This window comes from Malania oleifera, chromosome 3 (assembly GCF_029873635.1).
Source record: "Malania oleifera isolate guangnan ecotype guangnan chromosome 3, ASM2987363v1, whole genome shotgun sequence".
NCBI lineage: Eukaryota > Viridiplantae > Streptophyta > Magnoliopsida > Santalales > Ximeniaceae > Malania > Malania oleifera.
In genome coordinates this window covers 115,943,963-115,965,643 of record NC_080419.1, presented here as the reverse complement: position 1 = coordinate 115,965,643, position 21,681 = coordinate 115,943,963, and the positions used below count along the sequence as shown (strand labels likewise).

The 21,681-nt window shown below is 36.0% G+C and overlaps 2 protein-coding genes across 4 annotated transcripts; one reads left to right on the top strand and one right to left on the bottom strand.

Annotated features, from left to right (window-relative positions):
* The first annotated feature begins 1,434 nt into the window (after positions 1 to 1,434).
* LOC131152165 (uncharacterized) lies at positions 1,435 to 21,263 on the top strand. Of its 3 annotated transcripts, none has more exons than XM_058103867.1 (7): positions 1,456 to 3,218; positions 5,307 to 5,740; positions 5,840 to 6,001; positions 14,372 to 14,447; positions 19,704 to 19,859; positions 20,421 to 20,499; positions 20,684 to 21,263. In XM_058103867.1, the coding sequence occupies exons 1-7, from the start codon at positions 1,692 to 1,694 to the stop codon at positions 20,917 to 20,919; spliced, it is 2,670 nt and encodes an 889-aa protein (XP_057959850.1). In that variant the 5' UTR covers positions 1,456 to 1,691; the 3' UTR covers positions 20,920 to 21,263. The 3 variants fall into 3 exon arrangements, with proteins under 3 accessions (XP_057959851.1, XP_057959850.1, XP_057959849.1); XM_058103866.1 differs by having other exon boundaries at positions 20,421 to 20,550; XM_058103868.1 differs by lacking the exon at positions 20,421 to 20,499 and having other exon boundaries at positions 1,435 to 3,218.
* Positions 16,680 to 17,269, bottom strand: LOC131152166 (large ribosomal subunit protein eL34-like). Its single transcript, XM_058103870.1, has one exon. It carries the CDS (start codon positions 17,220 to 17,222, stop codon positions 16,857 to 16,859), a length of 366 nt encoding a protein of 121 aa, XP_057959853.1. The 5' UTR covers positions 17,223 to 17,269; the 3' UTR covers positions 16,680 to 16,856.
* Positions 21,264 to 21,681: the final 418 nt, after the last annotated feature.

Genomic DNA, 21,681 nt, shown 5'->3' with positions numbered 1-21,681 from the left:
TATTTATAGGCAGAATTTCATCAACGAGACACGTGGGTTCGTCGACGAAACACTGAAGAGACTTCGTTGACAAGAAGATACCTTCGTCAACGAAATTCAGAGTTTCAAAATTACTCTCTCGGGATTCCTTCGTCGACGAGGAACTGGAGTTCGTCGACGATCTCTAGAAGGACATTCGTCGATGAGACCTGCTATTCTTCTAAAAATCCTTCCTTTCTCACCTTATCACCCATTAATCCATTTATATATTATATTTCCTAATTATTTTAATTTCTGGGTCATTACACTTTCCTAGTTATTTGGTCAATGTAGTTTCATTTTTTGAAGAGACTCTTCTAATATCATGTAGTTAATTGATTGACTTGACCTACCTCATCCTTTTTTGTAGAAGCACCTTATTGTCACATGATTAGCACATGATTGACTTGACATGCTCCTTCTTAGGAACATGTGTATAACAATGTGGTCAACATGTGGCTAACTTAACTTGCCGAGGCTAGGGCTTTAACATCAACGCTTGCAAAAGATGTTCGTTGAATTGTTGCTCCAAGATGCTCATAGCATATAAACATGTTTTGTACATAAAAGCACATGTGTAGTATGCCATAATCTACTAAACTTTTATCTCTTTTCCATGGCAAGATAAATTTTTTACTTTTATAGACAAATCATAGAAATTTTATGTGAATCATGCACTAGCAAACAAATATTATAATAATAATAAAATTTATTTTAATGTCTAAATTTTTATTTAACTCTTATTCTATGAATTATTAATCTCATATTCCAAACTCTGAAAAACATTAGAGAAAAAAAAAAGAAAAAAATTGAAGAAATTCACAGTTTCATGTTTGGTTATCAAGACAAGAAAGAAAGAAAGAAAATATATAAAATAAATTAATAAAGCTATTTATTTATTAATATTTAAAATTTTTTAATTATATTAGCAGAAAATTTTCATTTTAATAATAGGTGCAAAGAGAAAGTTTTATGAAAAGATAAATTTTTTTAAACAAAATTTTCAACCCAAACTGAGTCTAAACTTTCTTTCACATTATATCTCTATTCTTTGATCTCCAAAACCATAAAGGAGTTTGTCCAAGTATCATTTTTCAAAAATATCAAATTTATCTTTATAACTATTCATAATTATCCTATAATACTCCTATAATTATTGATCGTTATTCTAAAATATCCTTATATTATTTAATTTATTATCATTTTTTATAGTTTTAAAGAAGTGATATAAAAAATTGATAAAAAAAAAATAGGGAGTTCTCATTATGAAAATTTCTAATTTTTAAAATTATAAATATCTTAAAGTTTTATTTGAGTTCCCACTATGAAAATTACTCAAATTTTATCTAGTACTGCTTCGAATTTACGCGGGAAACGTAACCGACTTCTTGGACAGATGCCATAGCCGAAACATCTGCCTGGTCCTCTAAGCGGCCTTCCGCAGCTTGTTATCTGCACAAGACATCATACATTTGTCAACGAAGGCTGTGGCACAAGTTTCATGCTCGTCGTCACTAAACGCCACCGCTTAGTGAGACTTTTGAACCCTTCTTCTTCTTCTTCTTCTTCTTCATCTCATCATGACCTTCTCTCGGCAATCAAACATCTGATTCTGTGGTGTTCTGACCCCTTTCGGATTGTGATTAGGATTTATTTTCTGGGTCCGGTCGAACATGGCCGGCAAGGACGGCGATTCGAAGAAATTGCTCTTCTACTCTCGGATGGGCAAGAAAAGAGTTTCTGTTCGGGAAAAAAGTTCGAATTTGAATCTGGAGCAAAGTGGGGCTGGGGGTGGAGATTCCTCCAAGAAGCAGGGCGTGAGGAGAAATAGGGTTTGTGATTCAGTTGGGGACATGGAAATTGAGGGTGAAGAAGGTGGAGGAATTCAGAATCAGGTTATGGGCACGATCTTGGAAGAAAATAGGGTTTTGGGTGGGTGTAGTTATGCGCAGGAGAGTGAACGAGTCGCGGCTGAAGATGATGCAGAAGGGGAGAAAAGGAGTTTTGATTTTGATTTTCCGATGCTAGAAGTAGCGGGCCAGGGTGATTGTGAAAGAGAGTTGGACGATTCTTTCAAGACAGGTAGTAGGGATTATATGAGGATGGTAGAAATGTGTGCTCCTGATTCTAGTACTGATGAAGGAGAGGAAAGGGAGAAAAGAATGAGCCTTGATTTTTATTTTCCAGTACTGGAAGTAGCCAGCGAGGGTCATCGTGAAAGAGAGTTGGATGATGATATCAAACAAGGTAGTATGGATTATACAAGGGTGGAAGTAATAAGTGTTTCTTCTTCTGATACTGATGAAGGAGAGGACTGGGCCAAGCAATTAGTTATGGAAAATGATGTTAGAGGAGACAATCTCAATTTGGGGAGAAAAGGGTTAGGCTTTTCAAGGGGTCAAACTAAACTTAGGTCAACGAGTGTAGAAGAGGGCAAAGGAATTGCAGATGATTCTTTACATTGGGAAGGGATCAGTTCAGAGCCAGTGAGTATAAGCATCGAGGTTGAAGATGGAGATGAGGAAGATTTGTTTTCTGGGTTACAAAAATTGGCAAAGGCTTCTGAACATATGGTAGAAATTTTTGCAGAAGAATACAAAAGGAATGAGGCAATGAGCTTAGCAAAGTTTCGGGCACAGCAAAGAAGGGAGAATAAGGCAAGACATTCTGAATGGATCAAATCAGAAGTTCCTATGTTTCTATCTTACGTTGAGGAAAGAGAGTCTCAGGAGTCTTCTGAGCTAGAAGATAAAATGAAATTAGAAAAAGAATCGGAGGAGTCGTCTGAAGATGAATGTCCCTTTTTTTCTGCAATGAGGATGATCAAAGAGCGAAATGTGAGACAGGGTGCACAACGTAATTCAGTGCCTGGTGCTGCCGGTACAACACCACTGATCCAATGGACACCCTCCTATAAATGGGATTCTAACATTTCAATGCCAATTGTTCCTTCTTTGAGAGATCTATGCATTAATCTTCTTGCTAAGAATGCTGAGGCAATTGTATCACTTGATAGCGTCCCAGATTCAATTAAGCACAAATTGAGTAATTTGCTCTGTGATTCCCGTAGACTGGATGCCCAATTTATGGAACTCCTTGTGAAGGGGTCTCCAACTCAGATATGTGTAAAAAACTGCTCATGCATAACAGAAGAACAGCTCATTCAAACCTTTGAGCATTTCGATACAAAGAACCTAATGGTAAGCCATTCATTTTTTGAGAAATATTTTGTGTGTGTGTTTTACTCAACCTTTAACATTAGGTAGCACTGTAGCAGCCATTCCATTGGAATTGCATTCAGAATTCTTTTTAGAACCAAACATAGGAATAGGAATTAGGGCTCGAATTATTTGAGTTCATTCCAGCTCTGATTCTGTAGACCACAGTGTAATAGCAGCGGCATTTATAAAACTAGAATGGAAGCATTAAACTCATTACACAATCTTACAGTAAGGATTTATGTTTTGAACACTATAAAGATGTTAGCTGCAAGCTGTTCAATTATACATTGGACAGTTTCTGTAGAATGTTTTTTTCTGTTGCCAAGTCTAACTGTTCATGGTTAGCAGTCATAAGATATGATATTCGTACATAGATGAACTGACAAAAATGTTTCATGCACACACACACACATATGCTCTGATTTCAAAGGGCCTTGTATCCTGGTCGGGTATTCTTGGTCAAGGTACGGCCGGTCACTCTTTGGATGGTGGGGCGTGACATATATATATATGACTGACTCTAAAACATTAGGTGTTCTATCTTCTCAGTTTTTGCTTTCATTTGATAATTTTTGGGAGCCTAACTTCACAATAAATTTTAGTTTTACACCGACTAACTTTAATTTTTTTATTTAAAATGGAGAATTTTCAAACTATAACATACTTTTTACCTTCTTTTGAGTAAATATCAACACAAGGAATGTGAACACTGTTAGATTACCACTTAGCTTTTAGGTTGTGGGCCAACAATGTATATCAAGCTTTAACACTCCCCCACAAGTGCAGTCCGATAGCATGTGGAGAGATAAATACACAATAAATAACACCGGTTACAGGGAATAGAATAATTTTTTAAGCACCACATTATACACATTGGCAACAAGACTAGAACCAGCTTTGATACCATGTCAAATTATCACTTTGTCTAAAAGCTTAAGCTTTTAAGTTAAAGTGGTAATCTAACACATCTATAGCTCATAATGCTAAGACAAGATTGACTTAAGATTGTAAGCAACAAGCAAGAAAACCCTTGTGGTAAAACTGTCTTGCCGAAGGCCACGTATAAATACATGATACATCAAAAATCATAATTATAAATTTAATGTAATATTCCTGAAAGAAAATTGGAAGCGGTCTTACAATTTATTTTTGAAAAAATTAAAATCTGTGGGCTTATTTATGGTTTTAGCTGACTTTATTTCAATAAATATAACACCCAGAGCAGTAAGCACAATTATCCCATGGCATATTGGAGGCCTGGAGGGAGCATGATGTATGCTAATTCAATCAATAAAGTCATCAGATACCAGACTTGGAAGGGAGATTAAAAAAACTTATGGAGGACTATAATTCTAATTTCTGTCTAGAGACTTAGAATTTTAATTAGAAAATAAACAAAATATAGGAGAATGAGGTTTTCTTCTATAAAAGCACCAAAGTGCTCCAAATACCACCAAGATACAAAAATAAAAATAATAAATAAATAAATAAAGCAAGTCTAACCTCGGAACTTGTTGCTTCAAGGGTTTTTTTGCCTGTTATGTTATGCTCATCTATGAAAATAGAGTTTCTTTCGTTGAGGGACTCACTTATATGTGTGCATAATTTTTGCACTTGAGAGAACTATCAAACCATCTTAAACTTAGCTGTAAAATGACAAGGGATTTGTCCAATGTAGCTGATGTATTTTTTGCGTATGACCCAAAAGTCTAAACAATGGAATTCATTCTATGTTGAACTCTTAGACTTAGCTGTGAAGCAGTCTGCTTCCTAACAAGCAACAGCAACTAATCATTATTTCTGTACTTTTGGCAGATCAATTTGAAATTAATTCTTTGAAATGAGTTCACCTCATTTAATTTCCTGCCAAAATTTCAAGTTTCATCGAGTACTCGATTATAACTTTTGATAAGCTGTGCAAGTACAAGCTTTTCGGTTTTTCATGTGATACTGAATACCCTATCTGTTTTTTTTTTTTTTTTCTCCTTTTTTCGGCTGTTTATTTGTTTTTGTGTTTTAGCTTGAATATTATGGTTATACTGAATGCATCTTGTGTTGTGGAAATAGGTGCTACAACTTGACTTGTGTGGGCGAAGTATGACTGATCATACATTATGCAAGATGTTAACTCAATGTTCTAATAGCTTGCCTGTATTAGCTGCCATATCTCTAAGGGGTGCATTTCATCTATCAGATGTGGGGCTAAATGCGCTTCTTGTGTCAGCACCCGCACTTCAGTCTATAAATTTGGGCATGTGCTCCCTTCTCACCCACAATGGCATCATCACGCTCTCCAATTCTTTCGGACCTATATTGAGGGAGATATATATTGATGACTGCCACAACATAGATGCCATGCTAATTTTACCTGCACTAAAGAAAGTTAAACAATTGGAAGTGTTATCAGTGGCAGGCATTCAAACTGTTTCTGATGATTTTATCCGCGATTTATTAACCGTACATGGTCCAAATATGAAGGAGCTTGTTTTGGCTAGGTGCAGGTATATCACTTTCTTTTGTTTTATTTTTTACTTCATAAGATTAAAACTAGAACAACTGTTATATTCCTTTAGTGATTCAGATTATTTTATTTGATGCAGGAATTTGACTGATATTTCTCTGAAATGCATTGGAAAATTTTGTTCCAGATTATGTGTCCTTGACCTTTCTCACTTGAACAGCTTGACAAATTTAGCAATAAAATATCTTGCCAATGGTTGCCGATCCATTGAAAATCTCAAACTCCAAGGCAGTGATTTCAGGTTTCTTGGAAATAATTTGATATCTATATCTCCATTCCAAGATTCATGTATGCATGAACTAAGATTACATTTGGTTCGCGGAATGTCTATTCTTAGGAATAAAATGGTTATAACAGAAGGATTTGATTGCTTTTATATAATATGTTATCATCATAAAGCAAAGAACAATGCAAAATGTATTTTGAATCCATAATAAGAAATAGATAGGGAATTGCTATTCTAAAATTTCACCACAGGAATGCCTAGACCTATTCCACACGGATTTTGCTTGTCAATAAAAATAGTAGATATATGAGTAAGAGAGATTGAAAATCTTTGAAATATATATATATATATATATATATATATATATTGATGCCACAAACAATCATTAGTTTATCAAACCTCAATCACCAAAGATCGCTTGCAAGATGTGTAGATTTAAATCCCTTTGAAAAGCTGAATTGATTTGCCCAAAGAGTATGAATGCAGTAGAGATTACATGTTTGATGGAATAAATAAAATTTTGCACTAGTGACTTCATTTAAATTATAACATCTTTGTACATTTTTTTTACATTATCATTGTACTAGTAGGGACTCGTGTGATGCACAGGAAATGAGTACAACATATGCATATCTTAAAGTATGTGTGTCATCATAATAAATCTATTGTTTATTATTTAATTGTGCAAAAATTTCATGATTGGTTCTTATAATTTTGTTTATTTTCTAATTCAAAATCACTAAAAATTAGAATTGAGGTTTTGGAGGCCATAGAGAGGCCCTTGTTCTGCTACTATATATAATTTCATCTTATTCCTAGGAATAGGTATCCCACCAACCAAATGTAACCTAAATGCAGTATTTTGTTAGGTTGTTATAATGTTGCATATGTGTCATCAGGCATTCTAGCCTAATGTACATTGATCCAATATGCCTACACGCACGAAATATACTCTCTCTATCCCTAGAATTTAAATTTAAAGAAAATTTGGGAGGTGTTTTGACTCGGGCTTGACAAGAAGTATACAGCAAGGGCAAGCCCTTTTTTATGGAAGAAATTGTAAAGGAATATACATTATGAAAGATATTTTTTGGATGGAAAAAGAAATTTGATGAGTATTAAGCTTGATATACACTGTTTTCCCACAACCTAATAGCTTAAACTTTTAGGTAAAGTGGTATCAGAGCCGGTTACCTGGGTTCTAGTCTCGTTGCCCACATTTATTGTGTGGTGTTTCAAAAAAGTGTTATTTATTGTGTTTTAATCTGTTCGCATGCAATTGGGCTTCAAGTGCGGGGGAGTGTAGCTTGATATACATTGCAGGCCACAGCCTAACAACTTATGATTTTAGGTAAAGTGGTAATCTATCAATAAGAAAGAAGGAGAAAGGTACACAAGCTAGAGAACATGATGTCTTTCAACAATAAACAAATAGAAAAGGGCTGCTCCATTCTCTTTGAAAAGAAAGAAACATGATCAAACACCCCAAAATATCCTAAGGACCAAAGTTCAAAGGGAAGAAAGAAAAGCCACTCAATCCTATAATAGGTAGGAATCTTTAAATATTCTAGCATTCTTTCCTGTCCACAATATCCAAAGAATAGCATACCAAGCACCAAGAAAATTGCCACAGCATGTTTCACTTTGTACTGTTAAGGCTGGATATATATTGCTCACCCACAAGCACCAAGCAACATAGATGATAATACTTCCTCTCATTTCTTACTAGTTACATTGGGTCCCATATTTGCTTTTGATCACCTTATGCCTTGGGGAGTTTACTCCTAGAGGGGACCTCCAAACCCACTTATCAATTAGGGAGATGTTTTTGGATACTACATTATAAATGCCCAAGCCCCCCTTGGACTTAGGTCTACTAACAACCTCCCAGCTAACTAGATGCTCTCTCTTACTCTCCTTGAACCCGACCAAATGAAAGTCTGCATCAACCTTTCTAAAGATCTGGCTACTTTCATTGGAATTTTAAACAAGGAAAGGTAATAGGTTGGAATGTTAGAGAGAGAGGCAAATGAGTGTTGCATGAACCCCAAGGAAATGGCATGCCTCCTTTAACCCTTTCTCCGACCACCTTTCTAACAGAGGTTTGCAAAAGGCCTTAGGATTTGGGTTGCCTTCTAGAGGGAGGCTGAGATGGGAGAGAGGCCACTCAAAGGAAACACAACTGCTAGTGCATTGAAGCTCTCTAGGACCATATCCCCTATATTGATGCTGGAAACCAAATTGATTTTTAACCGTGAAATCCTCTCAAAAAGTTTAAGCAAAAATAATGACTTTCCAAAATTTTGCTATGTTGTCATAAGAGCAGAATGTCATGTAAACTAGAGATGTGAAACCTCTACTCCCTCCACTCAAGGAGACCTCTAATCACCCCTAGCCCTTGAGCATGCAAAAGCATCCTACTCAAGGTGGAAAGGAGATAGTGAATCCTCTTGTCTATGTCCCAAGAGACCCTAAACCACTCTGGCTGACTAGTGAGTCAAACCTAGACACCTTGAAATCCACTTCCTCCATATATACCTGAAGCCTTTCTTACGCATCACCTTGTCTAAGAACCCCCAATGGACCATGTCATAGGCTTTAGGCTTTCTCGCAATGAGAAGCCTCTTCCTCCACCTCCTCCTCTGCCACCTCATTAGCCACTAGCACAACATCTAAAATTTGTCTATCATGAATAAACATGGATTACGTCATGATGACAGTTTACCCAAAGACTAGTCTAAGTCTATTAACTAGGACTTTAGACAAGATTTTGTAAAGAATTGTAAGGAGGCTGGTTGGTGTAAAGTCCCTAACTTTCCAGGCTCACCCTTTTGGGGGGATAAGGGTGATGAAGCTAGAGGTTGCACTAGTCTTTACCACACCCTTACAATGGAATTCTTCAAAAAACTTAAAATACCAACTTCCAAAACCTCCTAGCTGTCTTGAAAGAATGACATCACAAAGCCACCAAGGTTGGGAGCCTTCTCACTCCTCAAGTCGAAAACCATTTTTCTAATTTCATCAGTCTCAAAAAGCCTTTCAAGCCACTAACCCACCTGGATGGGACACCAGTCAAGGCCTTCCTCCACCAATCTATATCTCAACTCCAATTTGAGATTGACCCCTCCTGCCTTGGCAAATTTATCATTTTAGCAATTTTGAAACAAGGAAAGGGAATAGGTTGGAGTGTTGGAGAGAGAGGCACTAATGAGTGTGGTGTGACCCCCCAGGGAGAGGTACACTCTTTTCTCACCCTTGAGTCTCCTTCCACTTTTTCTAACACAGGGTCCCCAAAGGATTCGGAATCCGAGTTGCCTCCTAAAGGGAGGCTGAGATAGGAGAGGGGCCACTCAAAGGAAACACAACCTGCTAGTGATTTGAAATTCTCTAGGACCCTATTCCTTATGTTGATTCCGCCAATCCCTTTCTTGGAAAACTTGGTTTTTAAGCTCGAAATCTTCTCAAAACTTTTGAACAAAATAATGACTTTTCAAAATTTCGCATTGTTGCCCAAGAAGAGCAGAGTGTCATCAGCAGATTAGAGATGTGAGACCTAGAGATATGAGATCTCCTCCTCCTCCCCATATGGAGACCTCTGATCAACCCCAACCTCTGAGCATGCAGCCTACTCAAGGTGTGTACAACAAGAGTGAACAAGAAAGGAGATGGTAGATACCCTTTGTCTAAGTCCTGGAGAGGCATTAAACCACCTTATTGGTTGACTATTGACATTTGACAATGTCTGACAAGTGTGTAGAACTCGGGCACCCCCAAATCCACTTCCCACAGGTCCCTAAAGCTTTTCTTACACATCACCTTGCCTAAAAACCCTCGATTGACCATGTCTTACGCTTTCCTGAAATCCAATTTAAAAGAAGCCTCTTCCTCCCTCTTTTCCTCTACCACCTTGTTAGCCACTGGCCCACTAGCATAACATCTGAAAATTTTCAATCATGAATAAATGCGGGCTGTGTCATGGTAACAGTATCCCCCAAGTAGATTGTTGGCTAGGACTTTGGACAGGATTTTGTAAAGACTTTTTACTAGGATGATTGGTCTAAAGTCCCTAACTTTCTGGGCTCTCTTTTTTTTGGGGATAAGGGTGATGAATGTACAGTTTGCACTAGTATCCACCACACCCTTACAATGGAATTCTTCAAAAGACTTAAATATATCAACTTTTAAAACCTCCAATTGTCTTCAGCTTTAGAAGGCCTTTCAAGCCACTGAGTACATCCCTCTTGGATGGGACACTAGTCAAGGCCTTCCACCATCAATCTATCTCAACTTTTATTTGAGATTGATTCCCCACCACTTGGGCAAATTTATCATTCAGCAGTTTTGAAATTTTAAAGTAATAATTTTTATGTTTAAGTCGTGATAATTCATTATATAAACTAAAATTGATTATTTAAATTTTATTTTTTTTTTGGAAATTTTAAAGTTTAAATCAAGAAAAAAATTATATAAGGGTGAAAATGCTCTTTTAGGCAATAAAACACTTGAAAAACAATTTATTATCATTTAATTAACAGTAAGGGAGTTGGATACAAAAGGAATCACATTCAAGGGGGGAATACTTCAAAATTTGGAACATTGTTGTTGTTATTATTATTATTATAATTTTAGAAACTTGAGGATAAAGATTTTAATGCTAATTTAATGGTAGGAAGATAATGAATTACTATTTGATCCAAGAAAAAAAAAATGAAGATGCATTTTAATCAAGTTTTTAGTTTTCATTTTGGTTGCCAGATTTTGGTTTTTATTTTTGATAAAAAAATATATATATTAGAAAAGAGAAAATAATATGCAATAGGGAGAATAGAGAATCCTCTAGCATAAAGAAAATAACAACAAACAAAATGAAGAACAAAAAAGCAAAAAGATCAAAACAAATCTAGAAGACTAAGGAATGGTTTTGCTTGCAAGTCAGTCAAAGGAATGCCTCTAAACAAACCATTCACTATATCCTTGAGTGAAGCCAAAGACACCCCTGTCCTCCATAACTGATCAAATAAAGAAAGGGCTTGACGACTTGTTCAGTTGAGAAGAACAATATTTGTGTTCCACTGCATTTTTTCCAGAGAATTATGAAAATTCCACCTTATTTTTAAAATTTTCCAGTATTTGGATGGGAAAGTTGGAAAACATCTCTTTGTTGTTTTTCAACATTTCTCTAACTGTTGGAAAACTAAAAACCAAGATGGCATTTTTGTACTTCTACAGGAAACTGGACTACAGAATAGTAATAGGAACATTTGTGAGATGAATAAAAAATGATTTGCCAGAGAAGTGCCTAGAAGTACCCAAAACTCAGGATCTAACGCTGTTCCCAAACTGATACATGAAAAGAATCAAGTGCATTCATAAAAGAGAATAAAATCATTAGTCTTATCATTCAAGTTACAAACTGTTAAAGCTTGATATACATTGTTAGCCCACAACCTAATAGCTTGAGCTTTTAGATAAAGTAATAGTCTTACATGGTATCAGAGCTGATTACCAGGAGGTCCTGGGTTCTAGTCTTACTAAAAGCTGCTTACTTGTATCTTTCAAAAAGAGGGTTTCAAAACATTGCTATTTTTTTTTTCTAAAGAAAATGCAAATCCAAATGCAGATTGCTTCCGTAATACCTCTTGGCAACATATCACAGATACATCCCATATTGATCAATACTTCTAAAAAATATTTCCTAAAGGGTGTCCCTGGGCCATAAGGCTCCCCACTTTGCGAGGTTAGGGGAGGTCGTCACTGTGTACGCTGCCTTACCCCTGCTTTTATGCAGAGAGGCTGTTTCCGTGGACTTGAAACCCGTAACCAACCAGTCACAATGGATCAAACATAACAGAACTTGTTCTGCAACTATCTTCATTTTTTATGCATATATGATCATGAGATCTGCTGTGGAGTTCATGGACCCATAATGGATCAAACATAGCTGAATTTGTTATGCAACAATCTTCCCTTAAAAAAAAAAAAAAAGAAGGTTAATTTCAAATGAAAAAAAAATTGCAATTTTCTAGGAGGAAAATCCTAGTCCAATAATTGGATTTCCTTAATTCTGTGAAATTGTTTAAAGTAGACATATATGATCATGAGATCTGTTGTGGAGTTTATTGGCCCATATTATGGATCAAACATAACTCAACTTGTTCTATGATTATCTTCTTTTTTTTCTTTAAAAAGGTATTAATTTCAAAGGAAAAAAATTTTTGATTTTCTAGGAGGAAAATCCTAGTCCAATGACTGGTTTTCTTAATTTTTTATATCTTTTACACTTGCTATGGATCTGTTATCAGCATCTTTAAAATTTTAAAAACAAATGGTAATTCTGAAAAATGGAAGTTGAAAATCCCACTTAAATTAGATTTATGACTAGATTTACTAAGAACTACATTGATCTATTTCTATTGAGATTCATGCTTCATCTTTCAAATGTGAACAACTACATTAAAAAGGCAAAGAAATACATATTGTTTATTTCAAAGCTCTAAGAGACAATGATCCCTATTTTCCAATCCTCTACAATTCAAAGGTTATTAGATCTAATTGGAGCCCCCCCCACCCCCAAAAGAAAAGTTGCTAGATATAAGTGCCAAACTCCTCTACTGTGCCAGAAAACATTGCAAAAAAATTGACAAATCCTCCCAAACATATGTTTTGCTAGATCTGTTTTCATTAACTTTGATCCACTGATATCTATGTTTTATCTGTCAGAATAGAGCAATTTATCCTAAAAAGGAAATACACACCATTTCTTCCAAAGATCTAGGAAAAATATGTCCCAACTGTTCTAAACCTCAGTTATGTTTTTCAAACCAAAGATATTTGAATCAAATCAAGCAAAATATGCCTTAGATCTCAGTTCTAAGCACCTTTGGCGAGTGCTTGAAAAGGAATTTTTGTTTGCATTGCTGGACCCTCTAGATACCCTGGGGGATGGGTGTGGGGGTTGTGGGGCATGAAGGTATTTATGTATTGGTAGGTGATGTCTTGGGACAGCCCTCCAATCTTGCATGAGATAAACTGGCTGGCTGGATGAGATATCATCTAACATGTGCTAGTTTCTTGAGAAGCCTGAATGGGACGTTGGAGGCCCTGGATACTGAAATGTGATGAGCAAAACATTTCAAGCTTGTTCAAAACTTTAAATTGTGTAAACATGCTCTGCAGAAAGAATTTTTTTGCTCAACCTAAATGGCTTTTGAGACCTTTTGGATAAACTTGATGTGTATCAACATCACAGTGGTCGTCTTCTCATTTGTCACTGGGTATTCTTGTTGATTCATTTCAGTTCAGGTATTTGTGTAGCCATTTTTTTGTCAAATTCATGTAAGTCAAGGGATTTTTTTTTCTCTTTTTTCTAATGTCAATATGAAAGCAGTTGGTGTTTTTTTTTCAAAAAAATGTAGCTATCCCTTGCGAAAGTAACTATGTTTTTATTCTATTCCATGGTTCATGCACGTCACATTTACACCTGCCATTTCTGAAGCCTGATCAACAACTATGATGGAAAAGGAAATAATCTGTCTTTTATCATGGAGAACATCTTGGAGCAATAAGCAAACAAGCAAAATAAAGCAAAGATCAAGTAATAGAAGGAAATCTATTTCTAAAACACATGGATCAAAGTGGAAAGAGATTCTCACTTGGCCTTATGATGTGGTAGGCAGCTAGAGAAAAGCTGAAAGTCTTTGACGTCAGTCGTGCTCTTATTGGAGCATCATGTGGTTCTAAGAGTGTCAGCTTGTAGATATCTGAATGGTTGTGTAGATAGGAGTCTACTTAATTTTTTACAAGTTCTAGGTTAATGACTTGGAAACCTGTCTGAGCAGCCATTTTTGAAACTCTGAAGCGACTCATTCATTGGTAGGTAGATGCTAAATGCTGCTCTTAGCATAAGGGCTAGGTGATTGAGGGATGACTGAGGAGAAGATGTGCTTATAGGGTTGTTTTCTATCTGTCACATCATATAGATTCCAATTAAACTATAGAAACAGTCAATGCTTATGGTGCAGCTGTTTAGGACGTAGACCAACCAGAGGACATTTCTGTCATTCGGGGGCAAGATAAGGATACTAAGATGAATGAAAAATTTGGAGCGGGACAAATGTGAGGGTTATATATTTTATGATATAATTAAAGCAATAAATGGTTGGAATAAAAACATTACGGATACCAAAATTTATCTGTTTATATTAGTTACTGTTTCTTGTGTTATTAGAGTGCAAGATTATGCTTGAATGTCTCATAAAACGTTCAGTTGTTTCTCATTCTTTACTTTCTATTTTAATACAAAGGGTATACTCTGAAAATTGCCTAAAGATGTTGTTCGTTTCTATTTTGCTGATGACTACTGACAGAAATTTCTCTTTATAACAGTGATGAAGCTATTTCTGCATTCTTGGAAGCCTCAGGAGGATCTTTGAGAGTACTTTCACTGAACTGCATTATTGAGGTGAGACATTAACGTGCTGGCAGATAAACCAGTCATGACTGATGCAATATGACTTGCTTTGTTCTTTTGTCTGATATATTCCATTTATTTCTGTCTTTTGCTCTTTTGCCTGAAAGAGGTATGCTTCTCAACCTCATTGGTTTTGGTGTCTTATGATATTTAGGTCCATATGTTTATAGCATAGATGCAATAGTCAAGTTGGAGTTATGGGACACCAATCTCTTCTGTAATCAGCCTGTTTATTTTATATGGTAGTGGAGCTTAAGGTGGGGTCTATAATTTGTTAGATTTTTTATGTGATGTAGGACAGCAACAGCTGAACAGAATAAGAGAATTGAGGGGGAGAAACGGAGAGAAGAAGAGAAGAAAAAGAAAAAGAAAAGCAAGACAGGGACAGAACAGTGGAAAGAGAGAGTTCAGATAAGGGAGTAGAACAGGGGAAGAGAGTTGAGAGAGAATAGGAACAGAGTAGGATAAGAGAGATTAGGCAGAAAATAAAAGAAAAGAGAAGGGAGGAGTAAGAGGAAGCAGGAGAAGGAGAAGAGAGGAAGAACCTGTATGAGACTATGAGAGAGAGGGAAGAACAGTCTGGAAAATCTGATTTCGATTTGATAACTGTCTAATACAATACAAAGAAAGTACTCATGCATCTAAGATACAACTAAAACAAATATCTGCAATACAACCCCACAAAAACAAGAAACTGCAAGTAACTCCAAAGTACTGAAAATACACAAAATAGATCTAAACTACCTAAATTTCTAAATAACTAGAAATTTTCCCACACTAAAATTGAAATCATAGCTAATATATAGACATCTAAAGCTCTCCATGGGTGGTGTTAAAGAAAACTTGTCCTCAAGTTCTAAAATGGTTTATAAGCTTTAGCTCCATAAGTTGGAAAGAAGTTGAACATGTACGCAAACCAAGAGGTGGCAAGAACTGCATTGCATCGTGAATCACCATTGGAGAGAATCCAAAAGATCCCCCAAATGCAAGTAGAAGAGAAGGCTGCAGTGTCCTTTGATAAAATAACTTTTCCTCCAAACAAAAAATCAATTTAATATCTAATTTTCTAGGCAGCTCGATCAAATATGCGTTCAGTCCATATTCTAAAATGACGGATAATGTTTCTCTAGATTTGGTTAAAGAAGATGTGGAGGGAGAAGATGCGAGTGATGGAGGCACAAATTTACTGGATGGAGGAGAAGTAATCTCTAGTGGATTTTCAACACTGGGATCCATGATTAAAGAATTTTCAACAAACTCTGGAGCAACCAAATGTTCCTTAATCTTTGGGTTGGAAATGGAAAATTAAAGTTGGAGCGAGGTCATTGACAGACATATCTATCCTAGTGGTTGGCAACTCATCTTGAAGTTCTTTGTAAGTCTTAACAAGCTGGGTTGGTGACAAGTCAAGGTCCATTTCTGTCCCAGAGGCTCCAACAGTGTTTAGGGTCACTGAAGACAAGCCTAAGGCCTTATTTTGATAAGATTCATGACTCTTAGGATCCATGGTTCATTGTTTGGACCCAATAGCACACCTCATCTACTCAAGAACATACTCTGTAACAAGACGATTCCTATACGAGATCTGGATACCAAGAATTACTTCAATGGTCCCAAATCTTTGGTTTGAAACTCGGTAGGAAATGCTTTAGGTTCTGTATACATAGATCATCATCACCAATAATCACAATATCATCCACACACAGAATAAGCAGAATCCGGATTATGATTATAAAATACATAGTAATAGGATAGCATCATGGAGCTACAGCCAACACAGTTTGGGAGTGATAGAGGAGAGCAGGACAGAATTGAAGAACCAAGGCAGAATTTGAAGGCAAACAGAGAATTGGAGAGGAAGAGAAGAAATAAGAAGGAAGAAGTAGAAGAATGAATGAAAGGGAAATAAGGGACTGAAAATGGAGGGATGGAGATCATCATTAACACCACTTCCTATCGTAAAGAATTTTATTAGTCTAGATCAATTTCTCTATGGTCATGAGGTATTTCTAGATTCTCCCAGAAGTTCAAGAGAAACTCAAATTGTTGAGGATAAACAATCAAATATCAGAACTATAAAAAAAAAAAAAAGGAAAAAAAAAGGGCAGCCCGGTGCACAAATTGTTTTGACTACATAAATGGTTTAACCATCAATGGAGCCCTACTGTTTTTTTTTTTTGCTAAACAATCAAAACAATGAGACAATATATCCATCCCATGTATGCAAACGTTTAGAATCCAACAACAATGCTCCTGATAGAAAGTTGAAACCAAATTAAAGCTCATTGAAATCTAAAGACAAACACCTCACAATTATATTAAGCAAATTAATCATTGTCAGCCAAATTTTTTTTCATAAAATTCAAGTAAAAGAAAGCATGTAGCTTCTCCATTTTCATTTTAGATGCTCTTTGAGGCTTGTTTTTCCTTGGCCTTGTGAATCTTCAAAACCTTTTTCACTATCTTCTGCTCTTCTACCAAGAAAGCCCGGATGATCCTCTCTCTAACAGCACCTCCAGACAGTACACCCCCGTAGGCTCGGTTAACTGTCCTCCTGTTCCTGGATAATCTAGACCTCTTGTATTCAGCAGGCCTCATGTGAGGAATTCCTTGGATTCTCTTTCCAGTAAAAGGGCACTTAGGGCCACTTGCTCTTTTCTTAGTGCTCTGGTATACAAGCTTTCCACCAGGGGTTTTGACGACCCTATGCTGGTTCGATTTGGTCGCATAGCTATGACGCTTGCGATACGTTAGACGCTGAACCATCTTCAACCTCTCTCTCTCTCTCTAGGTAGAGGCTGAAACGGAGGAAGTCACTTAGAACTCTACTGTTATTTTTGGGATACTTCAAATATATTAACACGTTCTGCAAGTCGGGCCATTTATATGGCTACATGTTGGCTGTCTCAACCTGCACCTCTAGTGCATCAATTGCCTCAATATGTATGGTTCTCTTATCAATGCTTCACACAATTCCACAATGTAAAGGCAAAATTGTGAAGCAATTAACTAAGCTCTATACCAATTGTCACAGGGTGAACACTTCACACCTTGTGAAGGGTCGTGCAGCCCAACAGCATGTCAGGAGATAAACACACAATAGATAACACCCATTACAGGGAATACAATAATTTTTTTAAACACAAACATAGTAAACATATCCTAGTGACCAACTTTGCTACCATGTCAGATTACCACTTTACCTAAAAGCTTAAGTTATTAGGTTGTGAGTCAACAATGTGTAACGAGCTCTAACATATACTATTTTCACTTACCACTAAGAAACATCACAGTGAATGAGGAGTCATTCTCTATTTTCATTAAGGCATTATCTTGCTCTAAGAATAAAACCTACACTAGTATTTGCATGATGGTTACCCATTACATGTACACAGGACAAGTTGTCACAGACAAGCACAATTCCCTAAATAAGCTTGGCTTGTGACATTTAGCTAAACCCTCAAATCACTATTGAAACAATATTTGTTTTGGATGAAACAAGATTTTACAGGATATGAAGGTTTTTATTAATTGTTAAATTAACACTTTACCTAAAATCTTAAGCTATTAGGTCGTGGCCAACAATGTACATCAAACTTTAATACTCCCTTGGATGGATAGGTTGGGTCTGACTTCCCTTCGTCATTAGTTCATCCTATCGACTTTTGTTTGGTTGGTTTAGATTTTTTATTTTAGTTTATTTTATTATTTTTGTTTTTGCTATGCCTGTTTAGACTTGTTTCTTATTTAGCTTTGGTTGGATTTGTAGTCTTGTTTTGGTTGGTTGTTGGTGTTGTTTTTGGGAGGCCTTTAATGTCTTTTTTATCTATAATCTCCCAATGATTGTCATGTAACCACGGTATTCCTCCGTCAAAAGTGAGGTATATCAATAAATAATTGGAGGTGCCGCCCTCCTTTAGTTCAAAAAAAAAAAAAACCCTTTAATACTCCCTTGTATGTGCAGCTCACCAGCAAGTGGAGGATAAACAAACTATAAATACCTATTACAGGGAATATAACTATTTTTTAAACACACAATAAACGCAGACAACAAGACTAGAACCCAAGACCTCTTGATAACCAGCTTTGATACAATGTTAGATTACCACTTTACCTAAAAGCTTAAGTGATTAAGTTGTGGGCCAACGGTGTATATCAAGCTTTAACATAAATTATGACTATTTTGTTACAATTCCTAAATTCAGTTATACAGAAGAACCTGACCAAGGCAACAATATATACGTTGGAAATAAAACAAACCCAAGATCCTGGCAAATCACAACCTACCTTCTTGTAAAACACCTTTCAGAAAAATTGCTGCTATTAACTCCATTTTGTAAAGTTGAAAGTTTTTTAGGACTTGTAAGGTTTTATGAATTATTATTATTATTTTGCAATCACTAAATCTTTAGCTACTTTTATTATTATTTTTACTTTCTAAGAAAGGATGGACAGCATCTGGGTTTTCGAATGGAGAGGAGCTGTAATGCGACTCTCTGAAAAGCTGAATAAATTCATTGGTATGTTGAAAAATTAAAAATCCAAAAATTAAAAATAAATGAGGGCACAATTAGGAATCCAAATGGAATTGTGAAAATTTATAATGGTAAAATTTAAAAATAAAAGTGGGATCATCACTGGCAGTTGAATAAAGTCAATCATTAGTTTGTTTTGTAATTGACTATATTAGGGAATTATTAGTTTGTTGTGTAATTGACTATATTAGGGACCGAATGAAATTATGAAATTTTAGAATCGTGAGATTGGAAATATTGGTAAGATTGCCAAGGGTCAAACAGTGTTATGAATGCATTACAGTGGGAATATTGGAAATAAATGTGTAGTTGCAAGGATGGAGGACCTGAAGAAGATTACAAAAGATAGATGATGACAACATTGGAGAAGAAGAGAAAGAATAGATAGAGATCCATAAAGGGTGTAGGAAGCAGTTATATAAATATTCAAGTGGTAAGATAATGGGAGCTTACTTGATTTTAATTTTTAAGTGTATCCATGAAAACAGCATCAGGATCTTAGTCATTTGGTCCAAGAAACAATTTTTTTTTTTTGGAGTTGTGGTTTGATTTAGAATTTTTTTGTGTGGGTGTAAAATGATTTATATGTGACTGAAAGTTCTTTCATACAAAAACTTGGATTGCAATATCATTATGCATGCGTGTGCACGAGAGAGAGAGAGAGAGAGAGAGGCCTGGCCATTATGATTGTCTGACAACCGACTCACTGCAGGTTGGTGCCAACACTGCCATGTCCCTTGCCAGAAATTCAAGGAATTTGTTAAGTTTGGATCTATCTTGGTGTCGCAATTTAACAGATGATGCAGTTGGACTTATTGTTGACAGCTGCTTGTCGCTGAAGCTGCTCAAACTCTTTGGGTGTACGCAGGTATGCATCCCTAGTTCCACTTATAAGGATTTGCAAGCCAGTAATAATTTGCTCTTGGCACCGCAAGGGCAATGGCTGTTGTCACAATATTGAAAATTATGACAATTTTTATAGGGATGGCAAACTATGCATCCTTTTTTTTTTTAAATCTCTTTGCAATTATTAGCCCCTAAAAAAGAAAAAAGAGAAATTGTTTGGACTTTAATTGCCGTGATAGTTAATAATTATGTTGGTACTGCCCAAAGAAAGTGTTGCCAGGTCCCTTTTGACTGGTTTAATGAAGTTAGCTGAATGTACGCATACAGCTTGTCCTATCAGATGCAGTTGCTCTTATTTCATCCTTTCATATAATTGTTCTTGAGGCATATTTTGCAAATCTTGAAAATTTCCCTTATTGCTACTCATGAACAATTTTTATATATGGGGCGAAAATTATGCATCTCCCGTGTGTGTCCCGTCTCTAGTTAAAAAATGGTTGAAGACTTATAGTTGACATGATACTTCTTACCAGACTCCTGATGATGGAAAATTATGAGTAACCATTGTTTTATTTTTTTGTAGCATTTTTACTCTTTTTCCTGTCAGTTGTTTGTGTCAGATGTAGACACACATCCATCAGTCTCTTGTACTTCCGTGAGAGGTGAAGCTTTGCATAGTATTTATTCCAATGCTTGTCCAGCAATGTGTTCTTGTATGTTTTCCATCATTTGGTGATTCTCATTCTTTATTATGCCTCATTGGGTCAACATGCATACAAGAGATTGGACAAGTGGGAAACACATTAGGTTGTATGATTTAATATATTTTTCTCCATATTTTTGCAGATTACAGATACATTTTTGACTGGTCACTCAAACCCCCTTGTGCGGATCATCGGGTTAAAAATGATGCCTGTTTTAGAAACCCTCGACGTATTAGAACCTCAGGAAACACCACTGCGTTATTCTCCAGTAATTTCACACTGATGTTTGCCACCAGTTTTCTCATGTTTGGATTGCCCAGACATTCAACAATTCATGGAAGCGCATGTTTGCCATTTTTTTTTTCTCTTAACACTTAAACGCATAGAAACTGAAACATCATCCACCCTCTCTTCTGAGAAAAAAAAAAAAGGGGGGGGGGGGGGGGAATAGAGAATCCAGTTCATGTGTATCTGAGGCAGAATAAAAAGAGATGATACTTTCACATCTGTCCCTGATACATTTTTCTTGTTGGGAGAAGTGAACAAGGTTTCCTTTTGGTACAAGATCCAGCTCAACTTTCTTCTTCTTCTTCTTCTTTGGCTTTTGTACATATATTTGCAGAGTACTGATGTAAAATTTGCTTGACGCTTCTGAAAATTGTATAGAATGCATGGAAGGTTGGATCTTTGAATAATAGATCAAAGAAATGAAAAATTATACACACTGCGTCAATGGGCTTGAGATTTTAGAATTATGCTAAATTATTATAAGTAACATTGAGTTGCTGATTGAGAGCGGAGAATTGGTGTGTTAGATTTAGAATTTTGTGGAGTTAAAAAACATTTCTTGGTGCATTTTTGTATCCAAATTCCTGAACGGTGACATCTTGGTAGGGCGGCAAACAAGCTGAACCAAGCTGAATTTTACTATGGTCAGGCCTTTTTTTCTTAAATTTTAAACTAACCTTGAGCTCAGGTCAAGCTCAAACCAGGTTTGGGCTTGATCAAGCTTGTTTATTTATGTAAATGAACCATTACCAAGCTTAATTACTGAATTGCTAACAAATGATTTGATTATTCTGAAACCTCTCACTTAAGAGATGAGATGCCCTTAAAGTGTCAATAGGCAAAAGTAAAAAG